Below are 20,055 nucleotides of genomic sequence, written 5' to 3' on the forward strand. Positions count from 1 at the left end.
TCACCCGTTGATTAACTCCTCGTCGCCAAGGTTCCTGACAGATCGAAGATCCGGATTACGCTTTTGTCGATCGATCGATTCGAGTGTTCGGTATAGACGAGAGAGAAATCGATCGCTCTGCACATGCATGATGGTTGGTCGGTATTAGTCTGATGAACTCTGACGAAGCAAGTTGATGGCAGACATGGACGGGACTGAACGGCTCATATCGAAAAGCAGATGACATGTATCTGCTACTAGTACTACACTGCTGGTAATATTCCTCGGGAGCAATTGGGTTTTGATCTGGTAAACTGAAGATCATGTTGGTTGTGATCGAGCGATAATGGTTTGCCAATGGCATACTTAACCAGGGGAATGTGATCAGTTTTCATTGTCTTGTTTGATTTGATGAGATGGGGGGATGGAGGTGACGACATATGATGAGCAGGTGAAGGTACAAAACTTTATGGCCCCTTTTGAATTGGAGGAAAAATGTTCAAAAAAAAAAGAGGAATTGAAATCCTACACTATTCATGTCTTTAATTATTTATGTCTTTAATTCGTATAGGAAAGAAAACTTTCTTATTTCTACGATTCTAGTTGAAAAATGTATGAAATTTAACATCCACTCTAAGTCTCTAATCTCTTGAAAATTTTCTTTGAATTTATCTCTCTTATTTGATTCCTGCGTTTTTTCTACTGTCCAATCAAATGGTTATTCCTGTGTTTTGCAATCATCTGTTTTACACTTGCACTATTATCAGAATCAAGTGTTTTCCCTATTTCTCTTTTTTTTTAATCATGCAATTCAAAGGGGCCTATATCTTGCTCTCTTTTTTATACTAAACTTTTATCAGGGGACACTGACTGAAAGTGATTAGAACTGGACAAGCTTTCCTGGATGGATTAGAAAGACCCTTGTTTTTCATGTGACGTGAATCGACCATGGTAAATATGGTATCCCTAGAACAAACTGAGCTAGCACCGTATGATTCTCGTCTGATTTCGATCTTGCTTGAGCATAAACGGATTTCACTATATGGGTACATGCGCACACACTTTAGTTTACACAATTTAGCTTAGTACTCATTTGGTTTAAAGGATTTCTAAAAGATTATTGTACTAATTAAAACCATAGGATTTTTTTTATATATACATTATTCGTTTCAAAATTCTTAAGAATCATAGTCCTATAACCTTATCGTATATGATTCTTAGTATGAGATAGACATTTTAGAAAAAAAATCCTAGGAATTGGATTACATGTGACATCTTAATTTTTCTATTTTTCATATTCTTATGATTTAGAAATTCTTCGAACCAAATAAGCCTTACCCCTCCATAAAAGAAAATCCTAACTACGAATCTAAATATATATGTGCTCAGGTTCATAACTAGAATTGTCTTTTTTTTGTTTTTTTAACAGACTAGTATGGCCGTTGCAAGTTGCAACAGTGAGTTTTTTTCTCGGGCTTCCTTCCAGCGTAGCGCAATTAGAGGGTGGGCATAATATTCAGCCCATGAAGTAATTTCGCGGCCCATAATTTGGCGAACGTTTACTTTAGCTGTTGGGCCTCTGCCACGCGGCGCCGCCTCGCCGTACGCCGCCGCCGCCGCCGCCGCGAAGGCACCGGCTCGGAGGCGCTGCGGGCGCCGGCGGCGAGGCGGCCCTCTCCGGACGGCCTCCGCCGCTCCCAAACAGCGACGGTGGTACCGCCGCCCGGGGAGACGGCAGGCGCCTTCGACCCGACGCGCGCTCCCGTCTCGCCGGCGGCGGGATGGCCTCCACCGCCGGCGCCGGGAGGCCGCCGTGGGACCCGACCGTATCGCTCCGGCTGGGCCACCCGGCGCTCGTCCTCCTCGAGCGGTGCGGCGGCGGGGCGCGGCCGTTCAAGGCCATCCTCGCCCACATGCTCCGCCTCCGCCTCGCCTTCGAGACCTTCCCCATGAGCAGGCTCCTCCACTTCGCCACCGTCTCCTTCCCGCACCACGCGCGCGCCGCCGAGACCCTCTTCGAGCACTTCACCCCTCGCCCCAACCTCTACATCTACAACCTCATGCTCTCTTCGGCCGCGGCGGCGGCGGCGGCGGCCTCCTCCTCGCCTAGTCGTCGGCCGGCTGCTCTCTACATGTCGATGCTGGCGTCATCCATTCACCCCGATGAGCAAACCTTCCTGTCGCTGCTCAAGTCGGTGGATGCGGAGCGCCGCTCCGTCGGGAAGCAGGTGCACGCGCACGTGGTGGTGACTGGCCTGCATTCGCGCGTGTACCTCCGGAACTCGCTGATCAAGATGTACCTCGACGCCGGCGATGTGGAGGCGGCGGAGGCGATGTTCCGGTGTGCGCCGACGGCGGACGCGGTGTCCTGCAACATCATGCTGTCCGGGTACGTCAAGGGAGGATGCAGCGGGAAGGCGCTGCGGTTTTTCCGCGGCATGGCGTCGAGGGGGATCGGTGTTGATCAGTACACGGCTGTTGCTCTCCTCGCTTGCTGCGGGCGGCTGAAGAAGGCAGTTCTTGGTAGGTCCGTCCATGGCGTCGTCGTGCGGAGGATCGGTGTCGCGGATAGGGGATTGATCTTGAGCAATGCTCTCTTGGATATGTATGCCAAATGCGGGGAAATGAACACGGCCATGAGAGTCTTTGATGAAGCTGGTGAGAGGGATGGCATTTCGTGGAACACTATGGTTGCCGGATTCGCTAATGCTGGCTTGTTGGACCTTGCTAGCAAATATTTCGGTGAGGCGCCTGCCAGGGATATAATATCCTGGAATGCGCTTCTGGCTGGATATGCTCGATATGAAGAATTCTCTGCAACAATGATACTATTTCATGATATGCTTGCTAGTAGTGTAATACCTGATAAGGTGACTGCTGTTACTTTGATCTCTGCGGTTGCCGGCAAGGGGACTTTAAATTCAGCAAGGAGTGTCCATGGTTGGGTGGTTAAGGAGCATGGTACTCAAGATTCTTTCTTAGCATCCGCTCTTGTTGATATGTATTGCAAATGTGGAAGTATCAAGCTAGCGTATGCCGTATTTGAGAAGGCCGTGGACAAAGATGTTACCTTATGGACAGCTATGATATCTGGCCTTGCATTCCATGGCCATGGAGATGTAGCATTGGATCTTTTTTGGAAGATGCAAGCTGAGGGTACAGAACCTAATGGGGTAACTTTGGTTGCTGTTCTCAGTGCTTGTAGTCATGCTGGCCTGTTTGATGAAGGGTGCAAGATTTTTGATACCTTGAAGCAAAGGTTCAACATTGAACCAGGAGTAGAACACTTTGGCTGTATGGTTGATCTCCTTGCACGATCAGGTAGGCTGTCTGATGCAGTAGATTTGGCCAGGAGGATGCCAATGAAGCCAAGTCGGTCTATATGGGGTTCCATTTTAAGTGCGAGTTCAGCTTGTCAGAATACTGAAGTAGCAGAGATTGCTTCAAAGGAACTCCTCTGTCTTGAACCCGCAGAGGAGGGTGGATATGTTTTGCTTTCCAACATGTATGCTGCTGAAGGTCAGTGGAACTACAGCAATGAAGTAAGGGAGAATATGGAAAGGAAAGGAGTGAGAAAATCAGCAGGTGCTAGTACTTTTGGCAGCTGATTCTGTTGCTTCATATGCTAGGTAGGAGTATGTTTCAATTGTGTAGGCAGTACTAATTTTCAATTGCACACTTCTTTCTCCCAATAAACACATTTACTGGTGCACATGTCATTTACTCATCCTCTTCTAACCTGGAAGAATGCAGTTTTCAATCTGGGGAATAAAGTATTATTCATAAACCACTAGCTATAAGTTATTGGTGAAAACTTTGATGCTAAAACAGTATCTGGGCTTACCCGCTCCCTTTAATTGATTTCTTCTAATTCTTTATTCACACAACATATTCTGAATACATATTGATTTTTCTCTTCTTCCAGCATGCAGGAATTGAAGCAGACATTTTTATTCATAAAAGATCAAATTTCAGGGCATGATCTAGATTCATTAAGAACAATTTTGCACTTCTCCAGTAAAAAAAAAATCCTGCACTTCTATGTAAGCTATACCTCTAGTCATAAATTCTGTATGCACTAGAGATTGCTTCTACAATTATCGCTGGTTATTATTTTTTTATAAGTGAGTCATCGCTAATTATTTGAGTGAAGCCTGCAATGTTTGCACTAGCATTTAAGTGTTTACTGATCAAAAGAAACTTGATATCAAAATCTACCAGATCTATGAGATAATCCCATAATCCCATTGAGTCTTTTGATTTCAAATGTTATTATGATTCTACCAGACACTGAGACTGCAAAGTACAAAGGTAAAAGTATGGAAGAAATTCCACACAATGTTTAACACGAATATAATGTATAGCCATGATATCCAAGCTTTCTCTGATAAAATCTCTTAACTCTTTGAACTGTAGCTAGCCAATTGGCCCAGAATAAATTCGATAGGAAGCCCCATATCTTTGTTAGATGCTGATCAAGTACGGCAACAAAGAAAGTATACTCGTAAACCTTATTTTGAGAAACTGCAAACGGAATTTTCTAAATGCCCGAAGGTTCGGAACTGGAAACAAAATCTTGTAGATGCCTGAGGGGGTTGTCTTAAGTGGGAATCTTCCTCAGCAGTGCAAAATTGAAGATACCGAACTAGAAGATTCAGGAATTTTCTCTTCTTGCATAGTAAAATAAACTAATGATGTTTTTACTACAAACAAACCTTGCAACTTATGTAACGTGTAAATGCATCTTTTGGCAGGTGCAGTTTCATGAACGTTGACAAGATTGGGGGTGATTGGGTGACAATGGCCGGCAACAATACCACATTCTTATCAAGCTACAATCAGCAAGATTACTAGTCCCAGTGCAGCAATGGATAATGTGCTGGTAACTGTCCATCAGGTTTCAGGTAGTGTTTATTTGTTCCAGTATTTTTTTTTCAGAACAAGAATTCCATACAAGCAAATTTATTCCAGCTCTCATAGATGATTTTTTTTCCTGCTGCTATTTTATTATATTTAAGCAGAATTGTCAATGGTCACCAATTTCCCCTATTTTTCATCACCACCTGAGCATATTAAATGCATTTCTGCTCTCACCATCTGTAAGTATAGTTTCACCATTCGCTAATATTATGAATAACAATATTTAATTGTTACCTCATTTCCTCCTTGAGCCATGCCATCCCTTCTCGTTCACCACGCTTCACCATATGGCATATGAAAGGAGTGCCTGCACGGCTGCACCCCATAGTCAATGGTTTCCCCGATTCAAGCATTTACACACAATCCTTGTTTCGGATTATCCATTTTTAACCACAGGTCCACTGCACCAACTGTGCACATTCTTGTGCCATGACAACTAGTGCACACTCATCCCCAGCCTTGCTGAGCTCACACATGTACAGTAGGCACCACAAACATCAATGCCAGATTATTAACAGTGCATGTAAGCTGCATTTTGAGGGTGGAATTACTTCACAGTATGCTGTTGCTTGGGTGGGGTAGCTGATTTATGTTCCAACATGTTCCTCTGTCTGTTGCAGGTATCATCATGCTGGCATCGCCTCTTGGGAAATGCATCCGTGCAGTTGAAAAAACGGATGTCCTGCTGAATTTTCATTCTTTGCATACCACTCCCTCCATCCTCGACAAATACAAGCACTCCTGAAAGTTTTAAGATAAATTATGGTTGGGATAAAAATATTTTCATGCCTCCGGTTGAATCCCTCAACCATCACCTGATTGTTTGGGATGGGGAGTAGGTGAGGAAATTGAACGAGGGGTAGCTGGACAAATTTCAAACGCTATAATTGCTTTATATTTGTAGAGGAGGATTCTCTCAGGGCCCTGATTGGACAAAACCAAGAGTTCTAGAAATTGACAGTACTTCAAAGGTGCCAACTTCCAAGGTTAGGAGAAACTGCTTTACTGCTGAAAGCCTGAAACATGTGCGCCGGGAGCCCCTGGAAGTATTGCCATGCCAATGCAAAACAATAGAAGTTCTGTTCACCTATATTGATGAGGACGGGGCTGCGATTAACTGCTACCCGTATAATTGTACGAGCTTGGTATGAATACGATGGGTCCACTCAGTGTATGTACACATAGCCCTTGCTCGAGGAGTTTCAGGAAACTGCAACTTTTCAAATATTCTATACTTTTATACAAGTTACAGAATTTAGAAAATAAATTGAAAGTGAAAGGTTAGAAAATGTATCTTTCCTATATTCTCGTCGGCTATTTTTTTTTCGCGAACACGCAAAAGGATTGCACGTCAATATATTAGATTCTCGTCAGCTAATCACCGTAAGTTTCTCATGTATCTTGTGTTTCCACCAGTAGTTCTAGCGCTTCACACATGGATTATTTTGGACATACGCCCCATTTGAATTTGATGAAAATAAAGATTAATTATAGACATGTAAAACGAGAAAGTTATCTATCCTATAGTTGTAACAAATGGTTTCACTCATTCACTCGTTCTTTCATTCCTCATGGAACGGTCCAGATCATCTGTGTGTAAAATCGAACGGTCTAGATCGATCCCCCGCCTCCCACCTCCATCAATCGCGTGATTGCGTGGGCCCCACTCTGATTCGCCGCCCCCAACCTGCGCGCAACCCTCTCACTTCTCTCTCGCACACGGACGCCGCCGCCGCCACCATGCCGCTGCCCCCAAAAACCGGACGCCGCCACGCCAACCACTACGCTGCCTCACGCCAATCGCGATCTCCTCCCCATCCCGTCGCTCCCACCTCCCCCCTCGCGTGATCTCCTCATCCGTGATTTCGCGATTTCCCCTCACTCCCATCTCTTTGCAGGATCGCTCCCCTCTCTCCCATCGCGCCTCAGCCCTTCTGCCACCGCCGATGGTCCAACGCCTCTTCCTCAGCCGCTCCCCCTCAACAGCAGCCACACCCAGCCACCCACGATCCACGCCGACGCCGCCGTCGCCGCAGTCCTCATCCGCTCCGCACGTTCTCCTACGCTGGTCGGGATCTCCGTCCCCGTCGCCATACCCTGCACATGAGTCACCGAGGTCCGTGCCGCCAAGACACCATCGCGCCAACCCTACATCCGCCATCCCCGTCGCTGTCGGCCGTCTCCTCTACGCCCGTCCCACCACGTAGACCGCCTCCTTGCCTGCATCGTACACTTGAAGGTCTCCATCCCCGATCTCCTAAATTCCTATCCCTAACTCTTTGAATTTTAACGGAGAAGCCCAGACTTCCTGGTCCTTTCTTTTTTTTTTTATCTCCATTCCTTGACTCCAATCCCCCTTCTCTGATTTTTTTTCTTTGTTATTTGCGTGTGTGTGCAGGACAGCGGGAGCGAGAACGTCACAATGGTAGAGAGCACCTTGCAGATTGGATGGATCGATGGTAATGCCTCGTCAAATAATTAGTACATCTTTATTCACAGCAAAATCCAAATCTATATTCCGGTTCCTCCCCTCCCAAACGCGAATGCACTGAAATCCCCATCTCTTTATAGGTTACACTATCATGAGCAGGCATTTTAACGATAATGTACATTTTCTACCGTTGTGTTGAATAGTATTGCCTTCAGCAGTTACGATCCAATCCAGATATAAGTTAGTTTTAGGTCCTTCAGTATTTAAGATTTGATATTGGTTGTGGTCTTTTTATTACTGTGATATGAGTTTAGATAATTTTATTTGTCAGAGAAGAAACTTGCTGTGAGGTGGAAACTCAAATTTTACGCATATGTTTTCTTGGATCTTCTTCTTTAATTGTATAGCAGTTGGTAGAGCATAAGCATGAACAGTCTGAACATTTCAGGCCTGATTGTTTAGTTCTATTTTTTTTATTTTTTTTCATTGGATCAACGTGGCGAGCTTCATCATTAGGGAGCGGCTCCGTTCTACTATGAATCATCCTAATATTAAATTATCAATGGCTATTATGCATCTGTTCAAAGTTACTGAAATAGAGATAAAATAGTGAATACAAATGAATATGTACTTGCTGTTTAATTTTCCTCCCTCCCACTATAGAATACATCAGTGAGATAATTGAAATTAAATTATTATGTGCGTTTATGACACAAAAAGTTATTATCTGCATGTGTTTCTCATTCGATTCCTGCCTCCAAATTGACTCACACTGTCGCCGCCGCTGCCACACAAAGCGCCGACTCGGCCGTAGCTCCGTCGCTGATTCACTGCCGCTAGGTTGCGTCCATCATCTACCCGATTCACCGGCGGTCTACCTGATCAGTGTCATCGGCCCTCTCTGCCTGGTACATGGAGATCCTTTTCTCTTATTTCATTTGCTCTTTCCTCTTCTTGATTTTTCCTCGATTGGTCCAAAATTTAATAAGCAATGGCAATTCATTTACTTGCGGATTGACAGTGCCATGTTTCTGATGTGTGTGCACATATCCCACTAAATTATCAATGATGACGTCATGTTTTAAACAATTTGATTAGCATCTGCAACTTTTTATATAATGCAAATGATTTAATTTCTCTTATGATCAGGATGTTTATGTCTGTAATTCAGATGAAGCGCTTTAATTAGTAGCGTGCATATACAACCTTCAAGTATTATATCGTTCAACTGCTGCAACAATGGAATTAATCCAACTTTCAGAGTGGCTTCTGGTACTTTTAGGTTATATCCAAGTTCTGCTTTGTGCAGTGATAATTTTTTCCCTTGAAAATGTAACATGACAATGAGATGGTATGATGTCATGATGATGGGATTCGTTCTTTCCTTGAGCTAATTCCAGCCACATAAAATTTACATGAGCTAAACTATGTACTTTCTGAAAATTCCATAATGCTTTTGTCTATTTGTTTAAAGAAATATCCAGGGTGGGTCTATTATCCGTGTGGCAGTGGATTCAATGAGTTACGTCATAATATTGCTTTTCAAATAATGACACCTGAATATGTAAAATGTGCTGCATTGGTTATGTGCAAGCACTGATGTATTGCCTAAACTGATTTTATTGACTACTATACATTGTTATGTTACTCTATTGAGAAGATGGTTCTATAGGTGCCATCACTCTCATCCGGCCTCTCAGCCGCTGCCGCATTCCCTGATTCCTGTCGCGGTATCGAGCAAAGCCTCATCGCCGTCCAGTCAGGGACGCAGCCTCATCGTGGCCAACCTCCCCTTCCATTGGAAGCGCCGTTGCCGGTTCAAACTCATTCGTCAGGTTACATAGGCCGGCTCCAATCAGGTACAATATACATGCTCCAAAGAAATAAATGTCTTTGATATTGTCCAATTGATTGACACATGTATATTTACAAATAAAATTTATTGTGTACTATATCAGTGAAATGTATATTTAGACCCTTGTATATTTGGAGTACATGCACCCGTGATTGATGGCGTGCATGTGTGATATGTTTCCTTGGATTCAAATCCAATGTGTTCTTTATTATAGTCAATTATGCTAGGAGGATTTGATCTGTCAGTAAGCGGATTCGTGGCTATAGTTCCACATGTCAAATACTAAAATATATATGGCACTTAACTGCAAGAGATCAGGCCAATAAACTGAAAATAATCTATGCGTCTTATCTTATGAAAATAGTTTATGTCCACTTCCTTGTATCCGACGTTAACAGTTTTGCATGAATCAGGAAAAATCTGCTCTGCTGTTGACTACTTCACTCCAGTTATTCAAGCTATCAAAGTTACTCTAGAGATACTCCGGTTACTCAATTGTATACATCTCTGTTTCACACATGATCTATTTCTGCATGTGTGTCACATTTACTCTAAAAAGATGCTGTCAAATTTTAAAAGAACACTGCTTTACTAAATTGTGGTGTATGTAGCGTTAGCATGCCACCCATATGGCAAATAACTGAAGAGTGATGTATTTGAGTTAACCCTTTTATACGAGCCTAACCTACGGTACTTTCATAGCCATGGATTTAAATAGATTGTTCATGTAGTTCCTAATTTCATTTTTGTTTCAACTAGGCTGGTCCTACTACATTTGCATGTGGTAGAGGGCAAGGAGGAAGATATTATAAAGTAGACCAATGAATCTATTGTGATCGGGAGTTTTGCAACATTTCATTGGGAGTTTATTTATATATTGTTTTATGCTCTGGATTTTTGGATTCAAGCCCAACCAATTCCAAGGGGTATAAACAGAATGCCTTGAGGGAACAGAAAGAATCACCTTGCCTGTGCCTAATTGCTCCAAAGTAAAAGGTAAGCACATATGGAATGATTAATTCTTGTTTTCAAGAAAGTTTCACCATCTAAATTAGGAATGAATAGCTCTCATAGCATTAGGTATATTTCTAGGGACCTGAAACAATACACTGTTGTGTGGATGTAATATGCCCGCTTGTCAATGTTTGTAGCTGTATTTGAGACGTTTTACTTTAGAATATCTTGATAAGAAGTATTGCGTGCATAACTTATGCCATATAGCACCCTAATTTTATTAGTGCAATCAGAGGATAAATTATTAAGAGGACATGGGTAAGTGATTCCACACTAATTAACATAGTGGTATTGTATAATAATAACCAGTGTTGATGCAGAACTGCTTAACAGTACCAATTGTGGTATACATGGTTTTGAAATCTGCATTAAAATAGCAGCGGACCAGCGGTTACACCTATTGAGTTTTACAAATAAAAATGACAGACCTAGCTACAGTGTACATCTACTGTAAACTAAAATGCAATCTTGAAAATAAAATCATGTTTACTTTCAAGCCAGGGCAGATGTATTGAAATTCATTTTTTAAGCTTCATAAAAGTATTGCCCCTCAAAGGGTGGCAAATACACTCTGTATACAGAACTAACTAACTGGAGTCATTGCCTCACATCTTTTTGGAGACAGTTGAACCAACTTAGGAGCAATTTAAGTAAACAATATTCATTCAAACTCATTTTATTTTCTGAATCTATGACCAAAATAAACTTACACAGTCCACAATAATTGGATTGTCACATGCTATAGCTAACATATTCAGGGGAGTGTACATCTTATTAGACAAAGGGTCTATGGGAACACTATTCGTTACATGGTACAGTCGACACGTAATATAAAAGTTGTGATGTAATGACCTTATGATACTAATGAAAAACAGACACATACTTTAATGAAAAAATCATGGGCAAGTATAATAATTAATAGCAACAAATGCATCAGTCCATAAAATTCCTCAATTTCTCATCTCTCCCGCAGTGTGTCGGAATTAGTTTTGCTTATAGATTGTAGTGTTGGTTATGGGACCTGGCAATAAAATATCGTGTATAAAGACGTTCTCGACTGGTGAGCAAAGGTAGGTTCTCATGATTAAAATTAATTCGAAAACATAATCTAGAAGATAGTAAATTGATGATCCGAATGTTACTCACCAATGTCCACTTACTTTGTACAACACGACATCACCATTCAGTTGGAATATCGTGTAATTATGTTCTCCATACCATACCATGATACATGCTTCAGTTTACACCAGGCTGATAACATGACTATACGTTAACACGTCTTTCTGAACATATACTTTTGCCATCAATAAATTTCAGTACAGATATCTTTTTAGTATTCGGGTCATGAAAGAAGATGTTAGCGAGATGACAACCACTTGTTATCTTGTTATACATGGTAAAACTATTAATTTTATATCTACTTCTTATTAAACTGTTATTTGGGTTTATATTCACGCCATCATGCTATGTGATCAAAGGGTAGCGGTCGGCGTGTGTCTTATGTGACGAATAGAAAAATCAAGATTTTAAAAGTTATTAAAGAGAAATAGAATTGTACCGTAGCGTTTAGCACGGGCATATTACTAGTTAGATACGATTAATTAAGTTTCAGTTATTCCAAACTTGAGAAAAATAGTTTTATCTGATATTTTAAAATAATTTTTATACAGAAAGTTTTCGCACAAAATATATCGTTTAGCATTTTGAAAACTAAGCTAACGAAAACTGAGGCAAATCTACATCTTAATCATAAAAGAACATGTGTAAGGCCCTGTTTAGATTTTCTGGCAAATTTTTTCATCCTATCACATCGAATGTTTGAACATATGTATGGAGTATTAAATATAAACGAAAAAAATAACTAATAAGACATATTGCGTGTAAATTGCGAGACGAATCTTTTAAGTCTAATTGCTCCAGATCTGACAATGTGGTGCTACAGTAAACATTTGCTAATGACGGATTAATTAGGCTTATAAATTTGTCTTGCAGTTTACATGCGGATTATGTAATTTGTTTTTGTTACATGCGGTGTTACAGACATATTATGTAATTTGTTTTGTTATTAGTCTACGTTTAATACTTAAAATATGTATCCGTATATTTGATGTGACACGTCAAAACTTTACACCCATGAATCTAAACACAGCCTAAGATAACAATTTGATCATACGAATAGAGTAATTTTGTACGAATTTGTACTACAAGGTGAAAATATAAAAGACAAAAGAAAAGCGTGGCGGCGTGCCATCCAAAAAGCATTTGGCCATTTGCACCACCACACCAGTCACACCGGCACAACTCGACTGGAGTCCTTCAAGTTACAGGTCAACGACCCCTCTGGCAAGGGCAGTTTGGTAACTGCACCCCAAAACGCACGACATCCCGGCATCCCGCCACCGCTCCACCTTCCCAAAAATACCCTCACCGAGATGCCCCTCCGTCTCCCGTCTCAGCTGCTGATTTCTCCCACCCATCCGCGTAATTATCCGCAGCGTCGAGGGCATATATGGAAACCGGCACGCCATTTCGAAATATTTCGCCAAGTGGCGCACGGCTGGTAGTTTCCCACATACCACCCTACCCTATTCACAAATCCCACAAAAACTCCCTATACACAGAGTCTCTCTCTCCCCAACGCCCCAGATTATATGTAATAATAATATCATTATTATCTGAGGGGTTAAGTGAAAAAGCGCACTTTTTCCTATATCATCCCTAGCTAGCCCTTTCGTGGGAGTAAAGAAAGGAAGAGAAGAGGAAAAAAAAAATCTCGCTTTCGTCCGCGTCGCGTCAGGGGGTAGGAGAGGAGGAAGCCGAGGCTCCGCGAGCTCGCGAAAGGTAAGGGTTTCCGCCTTATCCGAATCCCGAATCCGCCCCCAAATTCCTCCGCTTCCCGCGCGGATTTCGCCGCCGGGCGGCGAGATCCGCACGATTCGCGCCCCGATCTGCTCTGACCCGGCGCTCGCCTCGCCGGATTCGGCCCCCGTTTTGCAGGGTTTCCGCCGCCGGGGTCGCGCGGGCGTTCGAGCGGAGCGGAAGGGGAGGAGACAGGAGAGGGAGAGGGAGAGGGAGAGAGAGCGATGGCGGGAAAAGGAGGTAAGGGCTTGCTCGCCGCGAAGACGACGGCCGCCAAGTCGGCGGAGAAGGACAAGGGGAAGAAGGCCCCCGTCTCCCGCTCGTCCCGCGCTGGTCTCCAGGTGATCTCTCGTCTTCCTCTGCTTTCGCTTTGTTCGCTTCGTGGGGGAGCGATGGATAGGTCAGGTTTAGACACGTTTGTATCGAGAGGTTGCTTCTTCTGCCAGTATGTGTGTTTAGTTTAGTTTTGATATACATGCATTGATTAGATTTGTGTAGGTATGGCGCGTGTTGTTAGTATTTTGTAGAAGGTTTTGCACGCTAGCGAGGTTGGGTTTTAGATGTTTGGAAACTCGTCGTGTTCGGAGGAGGTTTTGGTAGATCTATGGAAGCATTTGGTCTATCTGGTTGTGTTATGTTGATTGGTTTATACGATTTAGTTTGTTTGGTCAGGCGGTGTTAGCACAATGAAGATTGGCTGATTTTGCTGTGGAGATATGCTTTAGAATTCGTGATGCTAACATGCTAACATTACAGAAGAGGATGATTGCAGGACATCGTTTGTTTGTATTGCCTAAACGATCTAGAGTGTACTGATACTTTGTTTCAATAAGAATTGAAGCTGGGGGATTCTCTTTCTTTTTTAATAAAGAGGAGAGAACAATATACGTTTGGAGATTTTAGTTAAATGAGAGAACAATATACGTTTGGAGATTTTAGTTTATGTGATGATACATTTTATTTTTTTGCTATTCTGGTCGTGATGGATGGTTGGAAAATGGAAACTAGATGCATGTGGCCATAGTGTGGACAATTTGAGGTGGCTGTTGAGGTAGCAAACAAGATTAGTGCAATTTACACATTTACTCCCTCTATCCCAGAAAAAAACAATTCCTAGCTTTGCATTTGGATAAACAATTGTTCAGATTTAAAGTTAGGAATTGTTTTTTTTCTAGGACAGAGGGAGTAGATGTGTAATTTGTGCATCTAGGAAGGTGGTAGTATGCCAGTGGCACCAACTGTGGTGGTTTCAGCTACCATGGAAGCCAACCATGATAGGACTCTGGTAGGCAGGGGCAAATCTATGTCGGGCTACACACCACTGGCAGAGGATACTGGGTTTGATTTTGCTTTTTAGTTTTTCCTCTGGGTCTGCCACTGCGGTATGTTGCATGTGTGTGCCTTTCAAAGTAGTTTTTCTTGTTGATTCTTTTTTCCTGAGGGGATGGGGATACAATGACAATCAAGCACCTGACTTATTACCTCTTGATAGATAAGATAAACATGCACCTGATTTATACACATTATTTTTTTTCGTGCAAACTATTTCCAGCATCTAGAACGTTATGTTGCTTTGTTATATTGTTGTCACTTGTCAGATTATGTGAAACAGCGGCTTGTTTGTCATCATGTGTTAATTATGTCTGTTGACATCATTTGTTAACATATGTACAATATATTTCATGGTCTGTGAATTGAGGCTGACTTCTTTGTACGTGCTATCTGGTGTCACATCCTTCAGTCCACCGTGAGCATGTCAGCGAGTCAATTGGTCCATGATATACTAGTATTTTTCAGATTTATGAAATCAACTTTATGTGCTACTGCTTGTATGGCGTTGCTATATTTTATGTTTCTGTGATATAAAGAAAACAACTTTGGTTGTCAATGTGATATTAATGGTTCTACTATTAGTGTTGGTATAGAGTTCACTATATTGAATTGTGGAATTTGGACTCTGATAATTTTTCCTGTTCATATTTTCAGTTCCCTGTTGGCCGTATCCATCGCCAGTTGAAGCAAAGGACTCAGGCAAATGGACGTGTTGGTGCTACTGCCGCAGTTTACTCTGCTGCTATTCTGGAGTACTTAACAGCTGAGGTTCTGGAACTGGCTGGGAACGCTAGCAAGGATCTGAAGGTCAAGCGTATCACCCCTCGCCATCTGCAGCTTGCCATCCGTGGAGATGAGGAGCTCGACACTCTCATCAAGGGTACCATCGCTGGTGGAGGTGTCATTCCTCACATCCACAAGTCCCTGATCAACAAGTCCTCCAAAGAGTGAAGATTAGGACAGGAGCATCCTTAGTTTAAACTGGACTTTTGTGTGATGAGTCCTAGTTACCGTGTAGGTTTTAGTCAAGCTTTTCATATATCAGCAATCCATCTGTGTAATGGTTTCCTCGTACTGCTTCAGTCATTGGAACACTGTATTTGTGGTCGGTTGTTAACTTTGATTGAGTACTAAACCTTAATGCAAACTTGGTTCCCTTTGCTTAATTTGTGGCAATCTGCCGATGTCATGGTACACTCTTTTCTTGCTTTCTTTTAGAGTAGTCGATTTCGTAGTACATGGCCTGCCTGGTCTCTGCAGTTATGATGTAGTCCTGTCGGTTGGTAAACTTGTGTTCTGTGCTGTGACTGTTGTTGATGCTGTTGCATTTCTACGGCTTGTTCCTTGATGTATGCCTGATTATGCAGTAGTTCTCCATCTGACTGCTCCTCGAGCATTTTTCCGGTGACTTTCTCAGTGGTCAAGAGCTTTGTTTTCTTTGTCACTTTTCATTATTTTACACTCCAGGCTGACTGGATCCAGCATAGATATACGGTACGTGGAGGTCAGTTTATTGCTACTTTATTCTGATTCGTTTGATCACTGCAGGATGGTCTACTACTCAAATCCGAGCTAAAGCTACTAACCCTAATGAAAGGTTATCATTCTGTTCCAAGTCAATTCTTGCATCAATAACCAATACAAGTTGCCCCCCTGCTGTTTATCCCCAGAAACTTACTTACCCTTTACTTTCACCCTTGGCTGTCATTCAGGTACTCTACATCGCTGGAATAATCCTGGAGGATCTTCACAACACCGGTATCATCTCATCTCATCTCAATTTCTCCTGTTGTGTTTCACGTCGTTTTCGCCACCATCAGACCGACAAGGCATTGCGTGGCACAGGTCGTACACTCGCATACGCTTCTCGTCTGGCTATATATTAGTATTACAAAATTTGCTCTTATACTCTAGTTTTTATACAGTTGTTTAACGAGAAAAGCTGTGAGTTATACCGAGTGTAATATATGTTCCAGCGCTGAATTGTGGTCGCTTTCCTGAGTAGAATGGCAGGGAAAGCGCAGGAAATGATTAGGAAAACCTCAAAACCATGAGAGCTCCTGACTTCCTCCAATTTTCTTCTACCACTACAAAGATGCACCACCGTCCAGCGCGTCTCTGTCTCCAAGCACAAGGAGGGGTCTTCTTTATCTTAGGCATTTCTTTTTTCCCATGGTAGGATACTTCCACCCAGCTTCCCTCCTCTCACCCTTATATAAAGTTCTTGCTGCTGTGACTCTGCTTTGCTTGCTTCTTCACCCAACTACCACCACCTCTGTGTTTTCCTGCACTCTCCTTGCTAGTGGTGTGACTGTGAAGGTGGCGGAGCCTGCATGGAAGGGCTGACGAGCGAGCAGATGGTGGCGTTCCAGGAGGCGTTCTTGCTCTTCGACAAGAACGGCGATGGTTAGTTTCAACTCTCCTCTTGCCTTCCTTCCTTTTGGTTTCAGCGTTTGCTGAGATTGTTGTTCGTTTGCATTTCTTGGTTATAGCTGTGATGATTTTGGAAGCAATGTTAGGAGTTTCAGAGTAATTGGTCTTGGGGAATCTTGTTTTGTTGTTTATGTCAACTGTTGATGATAGGAGGATAGAGCATGGAGGGAGAAAAGTAAAGGGTTCTTGTCTGAACTGTTCAACTTGTCGCTTAGAACTTTCTATTGCATCCTACTTGCTGAGACATTTTTTTCCTCGAAAACTCCTCGGTGTAAAGAAGGCTGACCTTATCTGAATCGTTACTTTTTTCAATAATGATCTAAATCATTTAGATGGTTCAGGAATTTTTTATATATATGTATTACATCTTGTTTTAATTTGTGTGCTGGAGCTGTAGATGGAATTGGAATTTCTGTGTTCTTAGGAAACGTTTCCCTGAAGTTTCTACGCTGCCCAATGACAGGGATTTGCTTGCTGCACGACTAGTTTGAGAGCTTCCTTTGGTCAAAGAATCATTCAGTTTGTGACAGAAAGGTGCTTGTTATTGGCTCACTCGTTTTCTTGACTAGTGAGGGCCCTTTAATCTTTGCAATGTGTAACCTACCTAATTTGTTTAGAAAAAGTTGTTGAGACATGCTTATCTAGTGGTCAAGTTCCTTAAGTAATCCGTAATATGTCCTCCAAAACTGCTTTTCTGATATTTGTGCTACCACTACTTGCCATTAACTCTATGATATACACATAGTTATTATTAAATAGTAGTTAAACCATTCATTGGCCCTTGACGTCTCTATCTTGGTCAATGATTCTGACCGTGTTTTGCACATGGTGTGGTCTTGGTCTTCGTTTTGGATATGCACAAAAACCTACTATGTGCTAGTAAGCAAATAGCAATAGCATTGGAGGCATGTTTTCACGGCTATTATCTTCAGTTACACAACAATGAAATCCTGCTAATATTTACAGCCTTCAGGTCTATGCGTCTATGATATCCTAATTGACATTTGATATTGGAACCTTTGTCATATATGTAGGATGCATCACCTTGGAAGAGCTGGCTGCGGTGACTCGTTCTCTTGGCCTTGAGCCGACCGATCAGGAGCTCAACGACATGATGAGGGAAGTTGATACAGATGGCAATGGGATCATAGATTTTCAGGAGTTCCTGAGCCTCATTGCCAGGAAGATGAAGGTGAAGCTTGAACTTTGATGGATACTTTAATTTGATGATCTACAGTATCTGTTTCCCCTTTGCCAAACTAGATTTCCAATATCTGTCTCTGCAATTGCATTCCATGCGTATCGCAGGATGGGGATGGCGACGAAGAGCTGAAAGAAGCTTTCGAGGTCCTAGACAAGGATCAGAATGGTTTTATCTCCCCAACTGAGGTGGTTTAGTACCTCAAGCAGTTCAGACCATTAATTTTCAAGCTGTTATCCATCATTTCTGACCATGTTCTTGTTCATGTGTGCAGCTGAGGACAGTGATGACCAATCTTGGGGAGAAGATGACAGACGAGGAGGTTGAGCAGATGATAAGGGAGGCGGATACCGATGGCGACGGGCAGGTGAACTACGATGAATTTGTGATAATGATGAAAAACGCTGAACGGAAGATATCTGGGTGAAAAGATGCCGTTCATAGATCATAAGTGTGAACCACTGATCCCCAAATTTGGGAGCATCTTTTCCACTGTAAATTCCATTCTCTCAATTACTGTATTTGAACCACAAAATTTGGACTTCAGCTATGGGTAATTGCAGCTTGTAAGATTGTGATTTAAAACTATACTAAGGTTGTGGTTTTATTTCAAAAGTTGTTCGCTTTTGCGAACTATGTATTAGAAATTGACATATACTTAGAAGGGCGTCTATCCATGTTTTTTATTTTTTTTGGGAATTTTTTTTGAATGACTCGCACAGACGGTGCGAAGTTCTATTGATAGAGCAGGAAAAAATTATAAGATTGCAACCCTGGAGGGTCGTAACCAGGAAAAAGAAAAAATAAACCACCACCCACACACCGACAACGCCTAAACACAAGTCCGGGAGAAGGCTAGCACCATACCGGCCGCCGCTAAGCGTGACCGACCGCCGCTAGACCAACAAAGGAACACAGACGAGATCGTCAAGCAAGAGGGTGCCAAAACGACGTTTTCAAGAAGAGAAGCGACGGAAAACCGCCGCCGCCGTCCGTCAAGGATCAAAGGAGCCAGGACTGGGCTTTCGCCCGGCAACCACCCTTGAGGGGCGAGACAGCACGACAACGCCCTCAGGAGGGGGAATTAACCATTGTTGTCGGTCCGGCCAAGGCCGGGCTGGGTTTTCACCTGCCGCTCACCACCTGCGAAACCACGGCTGACACACCGATGCTCCACTGCCAATCAACCTCTGTCGACATGTGGGACCCCTGCACCGGCGCCCTCCGCCGGCTAGCCTTCGTGCGCCGAAGACCGCGCCACACCCACTGGCAGCTCCTCCACTCACCAAGGTCGCCTCCTCCACCGCCGGCCGCGCTTCTCGCGCCGAGCCGGCCTCCGCTGCCATTGGCTGCGCCTCTCTGCGCCAAGCCGGTCTCCGACCCTTCCTCCAAACGCTGCTGCGCCGGCCAGATGCAGTCATCTGCCACGCCCTCGGCTAGCTGTCCGAGGCCGCCGTGCCTCCTCCCCCTCATCCACGGTCGACACCGCGTGTAGCCGCCACCACAGCTGCGGCTGCCTCAACCGCCGCCGCCACCTCGCTGTCGCGGCTGCCTCAGCCGTCGCCGCCATCGCCAGCCACTGCAGCGGCTGCCTCAGCCGTTGCCGCCCTCACCAGCTGCTGCCACCGTCGCCATCCACCTCCGCCGCAGCTGCACCACGGCCGCGAGCGCCGCCGCCAGCCGTCCGGCCAGATCTGGCCACGCTCGCCGTTTGTCGCCGCAGCCACGGTCATGCCGCCGCGTCCTCCGCCCCGCTGCCAACTCCACGCCACCGAGGCCGCCCTCCGGCCGTCGACGCGGCCCTCCGGCCGCCGAAGGCACCACCTCCACGCCGCCGATGCTGCGACTTGCCGACCCGGCTCGCCGCCGCCCGGAGCAGCAGATCCGGCCATGGGGGTACCGGATCCGTGCATCCCGGCGCCGGATCTGGTCGCCGTCGTCGGTTCTTCCTCGTCGTCGGCGCCTTGCCGGCGCCCCGTCCAACTCCACTGCGAGCGGTGGAGAGAGAGAGCCCTGCCGCCGCCGTCCTTG

At 43.9% G+C, this 20,055-nt stretch overlaps 3 protein-coding genes and 2 long non-coding RNA genes across 15 annotated transcripts; all 5 read left to right on the forward strand.

The window, feature by feature from the left end:
- Positions 1-1,573: 1,573 nt before the first annotated feature.
- Positions 1,574-6,188, forward strand: LOC9266678 (pentatricopeptide repeat-containing protein At3g04750, mitochondrial). 11 transcript variants are annotated; one of them, XM_066308351.1, is made up of 6 exons: positions 1,574-3,608; positions 3,905-4,022; positions 4,734-4,883; positions 5,001-5,078; positions 5,151-5,422; positions 5,520-6,188. In XM_066308351.1, the coding sequence occupies exon 1, from the start codon at positions 1,761-1,763 to the stop codon at positions 3,585-3,587; it is 1,827 nt and encodes a 608-aa protein (XP_066164448.1). In that variant the 5' UTR covers positions 1,574-1,760; the 3' UTR covers positions 3,588-3,608; positions 3,905-4,022; positions 4,734-4,883; positions 5,001-5,078; positions 5,151-5,422; positions 5,520-6,188. The 11 variants fall into 11 exon arrangements, with proteins under 11 accessions (XP_066164448.1, XP_066164449.1, XP_025880081.1 ...); XM_066308352.1 differs by having other exon boundaries at positions 5,296-5,422; XM_026024296.2 differs by having other exon boundaries at positions 1,574-3,564; positions 3,912-4,022.
- Positions 6,189-6,629: 441 nt separating this feature from the next.
- Positions 6,630-9,928, forward strand: LOC136355593 (uncharacterized). The gene is made up of 5 exons (XR_010739874.1): positions 6,630-7,138; positions 7,298-7,358; positions 8,128-8,238; positions 9,003-9,189; positions 9,599-9,928. It is a non-coding gene; the product is annotated as an uncharacterized lncRNA (long non-coding RNA).
- Positions 9,929-12,933: 3,005 nt separating this feature from the next.
- LOC4334071 (probable histone H2A variant 3) lies at positions 12,934-15,741 on the forward strand. Its single transcript, NM_001418714.1, has 3 exons — positions 12,934-13,040; positions 13,197-13,399; positions 15,045-15,741. Exons 2-3 carry the CDS (start codon positions 13,283-13,285, stop codon positions 15,339-15,341), a joined length of 414 nt encoding a protein of 137 aa, NP_001405643.1. The 5' UTR covers positions 12,934-13,040; positions 13,197-13,282; the 3' UTR covers positions 15,342-15,741.
- Positions 15,742-15,843: 102 nt separating this feature from the next.
- LOC136355594 (uncharacterized) lies at positions 15,844-16,534 on the forward strand. Its single transcript, XR_010739875.1, has 3 exons — positions 15,844-15,987; positions 16,103-16,148; positions 16,396-16,534. It is a non-coding gene; the product is annotated as an uncharacterized lncRNA (long non-coding RNA).
- A 14-nt stretch (positions 16,535-16,548) lies between these two features.
- On the forward strand, positions 16,549-18,605 carry LOC4334072 (calmodulin-like protein 4). The gene is made up of 4 exons (NM_001418715.1): positions 16,549-16,796; positions 17,858-18,015; positions 18,132-18,212; positions 18,299-18,605. Exons 1-4 carry the CDS (start codon positions 16,724-16,726, stop codon positions 18,449-18,451), a joined length of 465 nt encoding a protein of 154 aa, NP_001405644.1. The 5' UTR covers positions 16,549-16,723; the 3' UTR covers positions 18,452-18,605.
- The last annotated feature ends 1,450 nt before the right edge of the window (positions 18,606-20,055 follow it).

Source organism: Oryza sativa, chromosome 3 (genome assembly GCF_034140825.1).
Source record: "Oryza sativa Japonica Group chromosome 3, ASM3414082v1".
Classification (NCBI taxonomy): domain Eukaryota; kingdom Viridiplantae; phylum Streptophyta; class Magnoliopsida; order Poales; family Poaceae; genus Oryza; species Oryza sativa.